This window comes from Phalacrocorax carbo, chromosome 2 (genome assembly GCF_963921805.1).
Source record: "Phalacrocorax carbo chromosome 2, bPhaCar2.1, whole genome shotgun sequence".
Lineage (NCBI taxonomy): Eukaryota > Metazoa > Chordata > Aves > Suliformes > Phalacrocoracidae > Phalacrocorax > Phalacrocorax carbo.
The window spans coordinates 23,111,919-23,116,554 of NC_087514.1; the positions used below are offsets into that span (position 1 = coordinate 23,111,919).

At 50.2% G+C, this 4,636-nt stretch overlaps 1 protein-coding gene across 1 annotated transcript; it reads right to left on the reverse strand.

Moving 5' to 3' along the window:
* Positions 1 to 272: 272 nt before the first annotated feature.
* Positions 273 to 3,225, reverse strand: ODF1 (outer dense fiber of sperm tails 1). Its single transcript, XM_009511462.2, has 3 exons — positions 3,155 to 3,225; positions 2,786 to 3,031; positions 273 to 585 (listed from the first exon to the last, which is right to left on the reverse strand). Exons 1-3 carry the CDS (start codon positions 3,223 to 3,225, stop codon positions 273 to 275), a joined length of 630 nt encoding a protein of 209 aa, XP_009509757.2.
* Positions 3,226 to 4,636: the final 1,411 nt, after the last annotated feature.

Genomic DNA, 4,636 nt, shown 5'->3' on the forward strand with positions numbered 1-4,636 from the left:
GCCAACTCCAGACTTGCCTTTGGTACCCAGCAGAAGACCACAGCCAAGTATGCCCAAAACCATCTTTGTGGTTTCCTGTTGGCATCCCTCCTTTTGCCCACCAAACCCCTTTGAAATGAGGCTCACACACAGCTGCTCAGAGTGCTGTCTTTTATTTTGGAAGAGGCCCGCAGAGCTGCTGGTGCATGGTAAGTGGGGCAGACCTAGAGCCGTCAGGGAGGAGGGATGTGGCAGAGGAAAGACTGTGCCTGGGTGCTGCTCCATGCTATGGCTCAGCGGCTCAGGGAACAAGGGTAGCACTTGCGCGCAATTTCAATCTTCACAACGCTATTCGGTTCCAGTGAGTAGGTCACCTCGTCCTCGCTTACCCCTGGCGGCAGGCTGACTTCCTTCGTGATGTTTTTGTAGTTATATGTCTTCCCTTTTGTGGTGGTGTGCTCCTCCTCGTGCTCCGCTAACACCTTCACCTTCCCGTCTTTCACTGTTACAGTGACGTCCTTGGGGTCAAACCCCTCCACATCCATCAAAGCCAAAAGCTTGCGATCATGGGAAGAGTTCAACACCCTGTTAAGTCTTCTTTGCATGCTGGAATAAAAACAAGAGGACAGCCTCATAAGAGGAATGGGTGGACCTCCCTGAAGACAAGAGAAGTAAATAGGAAACTGTTGGATCCATGTTTGTGCTGATGTACAGCACGTGGGGGGTGGTGTCTGCACCATCAGAAGGAGCTTCCACCTGCACTCCTCAGCAGTCAGGAGTATTTCAGCGTGCCCTCTTGGCATGGGGCAACTGTGGAGGTGAAAAGTTCTTTCACCTAAGTACAGAGAAGCCAGCACTCCTCTTTCACATGTACATACGCCCACTAAGCTGTGTGCATCCATCTTAACGCATTGCCCTACATTTTAAACAGGTAGATCGCATTTTCCACTTAGGAGTTTTGTTTAAAGCAATCAGTGGATAAGAGACACACCTGGCAAAAAAAACCCAAATGCTCCTGCAGAGCTGGGCTGGAGGCTCACTGAGCCATTAAAACGATTTCTAATACCGTCAGTGACTCTGCTCCACCAGAAGGCTGGCTCTTATTCAAACCATTTGTAAAATACACAATGGAAGGGTCATGTCAATTCTAGTAGCTATATTGGACACAAGGCACCAAAGTAAAAGGATAATGTGTGTGACGGAAGAGGAAATAGGGCAAGCAATGAGGGAACGGGCATGACCACTAAGGTGAGAAATCCCTAACGAGTGGTTTGTTAGCAAGGTACACCCATTTCAGCAATCCTATTTAAAGCCTGCAATGACTCAACCTCATGTGGTGATTTTGAGATGTATTTTCTGTGCTCTGTGAGAAATGGTTCCCCCACCTGCCCCTTTGGTCTTTTTATATTGCTGGTTGGAGGAGCATAAATGTGCTGGGAAGAGCTGATCATTCAGGGCATTTTGGGCGTTTTTTTGTGGGAAGGAGGTTGTTGAATTCTCCAGTGTGATGGGCTGAAATCCTGCCGTGTGGTTTCAGATGGCAGGTGTGTGGACTCGTGTTAAAGCTTGGGAGTTGTCCTGAACGTGGCAGGGCTGGGCAGCCCAGTGCTCAGGGAGAGCATGCCCCGGCATCCCAGAGCCTCTCTGGAGACCTCCCAGATTTTATTCAGACTGAATTTCCATTCCTTCTCTGGATTTTTGGCATGCAATGGGACGCTGTGCCTGCCCAGCTCTCGTTCTCAAAACACTGATGAAAATCTGGACGTGGACGCCAGCCACTGCAGCATCTGGGGGCCTGGATCTGAAATCAGCTGTTTTACAGCCCTGTGTGAGCCACAGCCACTGGGTAAGCTTAACATAACCTCACAGCAACTTTCAGTTTCACTGAAGCGTAAAATTAACCTGCAGTCAGGCTTTTTCCTTTTTCCTCTAACTTTATTGCACCCACTAGATAATGCATGTGGCAGACCATGGGCTGATACTTGCTGTCTACAGGTAATGAAAATGTCACATTTTTAATTGCCAAGATGAAGATATCATCATCTCCAGGAGCAATACAAGAGAACTCAAAGAGAAGCTTGAGTTTGGGGAGAAAATACCAATGCCACAAATGCAACAAGAGACTCTCACCACTGCTGATGACCAAGGGACCTCTTAGCTCTTCTGGTCTCTCAGTGTTTGGTTGTGCCTTAACCCAAATGGTACAGTTTTACCATTCAACAGCTCCCTTCCTGTAGGGTACCTTTGGGTTTAATATCTACTAGAGTCAATCTTGAACTCCATTAACAAAATAAAATCATCACACCAGTGGTCACAATGGAGATGCAAAAATCCTGACACTTATTGCTCCTACTGTACAAGGTGGGAAAACATGGACACGCATCTGTGGTGCATCAGTGCTGCACCCTACCTCATCCAGGCAAATTTCTGCTGCTGCTGAAGATAATTACACGTTTAACGGTCTTAAACAGAATTTACATTGAAGATGGACTTTGTTCCACAGCTGAACAGCTTTCGGTCTAGTTGTGTACTTTAGTTTAGATGCAGTTTGTGAGGTGATTCATGTCACAATGCCATAGTCCAAACCTCTTCTGGCGCAGGTGTTGCGTGCATGGCTCCTCTCGGGCTGCCTGGCTGAACAAGCCACGCCTTCCTGTTCTGCTTTCAACTAGTTTCTCTGAAAATGGCTATTTCTTTCCCATCCTGCTTATCTGTTTCCACCTTTGCTCCTGATACTGATGCCAAACCTCCCAGCATCCTGCCTTAAAGGATGCCAATGCCCATGGAAAGCAGGCAAACATGTTACCTGCCCAGGTCTTGCTCCACATCCAGCCTTGTGGTGAGAGCCATTCTCTCCCAGGGATGGCGACTGGGCTGGTGCAGGCAGCAGGGGCACCGGGCTGGGCTGCACAGGCAGGACACAGGCAGCTTTTCATGGAGCTGCCGCAGGTGCAGGTCCATTAGCCTCATCTGCCTCTGCATCTCTCTCTCCGCCTGCTTCAAATCCTTCTTGGCATCTTCCAAAAGGCGATCGTGCAATGACATTGTCACACTGCAAAGTGCATCAGGGCACGAGTGTGCCCGTGGCAGCCTGTGCTCACAGTGGGGGGAAAGTTGCCTTGAGATGAGGGTGTGAAAGGAGCTTCAGGTGCTCTTGAAGCCTTCCAGTTGTCACCTTATGACATCATGGGCCTGCTGACACGTCACAGCTCCACGGTTGCTGTGGGAAGTGCAGCCCAGATCCATGTACAACCACACACCCCCACTGCAGCCCCCACCCGTGGACCAAGGGAGCCCGTGGCAGGGGGACATGGTGGGGGGCTTGGGGCATGGTGGGGATATGTGTGCCGATGGCCAGGCAGCAGAGCTGCAGGCCAGCAGGAGTGTGACTTGGGTGGTTTCATGCACAGCGTTGCTTCAGCACGGCTGCCCACGCTATCCTCCTCTCTCCTGCCCAGGCACACCAGCACAGAGGGAACACCAGCCGACCCTCTTCACTCCCAGGCAAAAATCACCATGGTCAAAGCCCAGGTCTCTACTCAAGCTTTTAAGTGCAGTCTCCTCTTGAAACTCGTGAGGATTCCCATTTGCAGGTCCTGACCACCAGTGCCTTGGGGGGAGGGAAATGCTCACCTGGCAGTGGGTTACTGTCAACCTGCTGCAAAACTGCAGCTGCCCTCTGCAGCCTTCTCCTCCTCATTGTTTTGCTGCTGTTTACTATGGCCTTAAAGAAAATATGTAAATTAAGGAGAGGTGCAATTGCTCTTTGTTTTTTCCTCCTTTTGCAAGTGCTTTGCACAAGGCATTGGCTGTGTGATGCCTACACACATTTTTTGCTGACACCCAGCATGGTGTTAGGCGAAGGTTACTGGAAGCCTTGGCCTGAATACATGTCAGGCTGGTGCTGGCACCCCTGGGAGCACCACCAGCCCCCAGCGAGTACCAGGGAAAGGTGAGGTGCTTATGGCAACTCCTGCACAGCTTCTCCCGGGTGGAACACCCCACCTCCCCATCCTGCCGGCTCTCTTCTCCCATGGTTGTCTCCAGTGGCTACAGGTTTCAGATGTGACTTCAAACCCACTGCTTCCACCAGGAACTTCTCCTTCTGCCTGTTAGCTCTCTGCCTTTTTTATTTTCTTAATGGAAAAGACACAGCAAATGGTTAAAAATGTGCAGAAATGGGAGGTTCTCTTTACATCCCTTACTGACAGCTGCAGTTGAGGTACTTCTGGGAACACTTTGAGAACATGTACCTTCAATAATATTTATGTCATGCTCTCACACCGTAGTAAGAAAACATGGCGCTCAGGAAAGCAGACGCAGGTATTTGCTTCCCCCCTTACAGATGTTACTCCGCAGCTTTCAGCTGCCCATGCATCAGAACGAGGTGCTGCCTTGGCAAGAGTGGGTGACATGAGGATTTTGGTTGATGGAAGGCAGCAAAAAGGATGCTGCATCCTGCAGTTATTTTACAGAGAAGGAGACAGGGCATGTGTGCTGTGCGCACTCAGGGAATTGTTGCAAGCACTTATCTGAGCTGACAGTTTTACCTTTGCAGATCGTGTGTGTGCTGGGGTCTGTTGCCTGAGCACTCAGGGAGCTTGGGACAGGGGTGCCACAGTCGTCAGCTCCTGCCTTGAGGACTTCTGAAGCCATT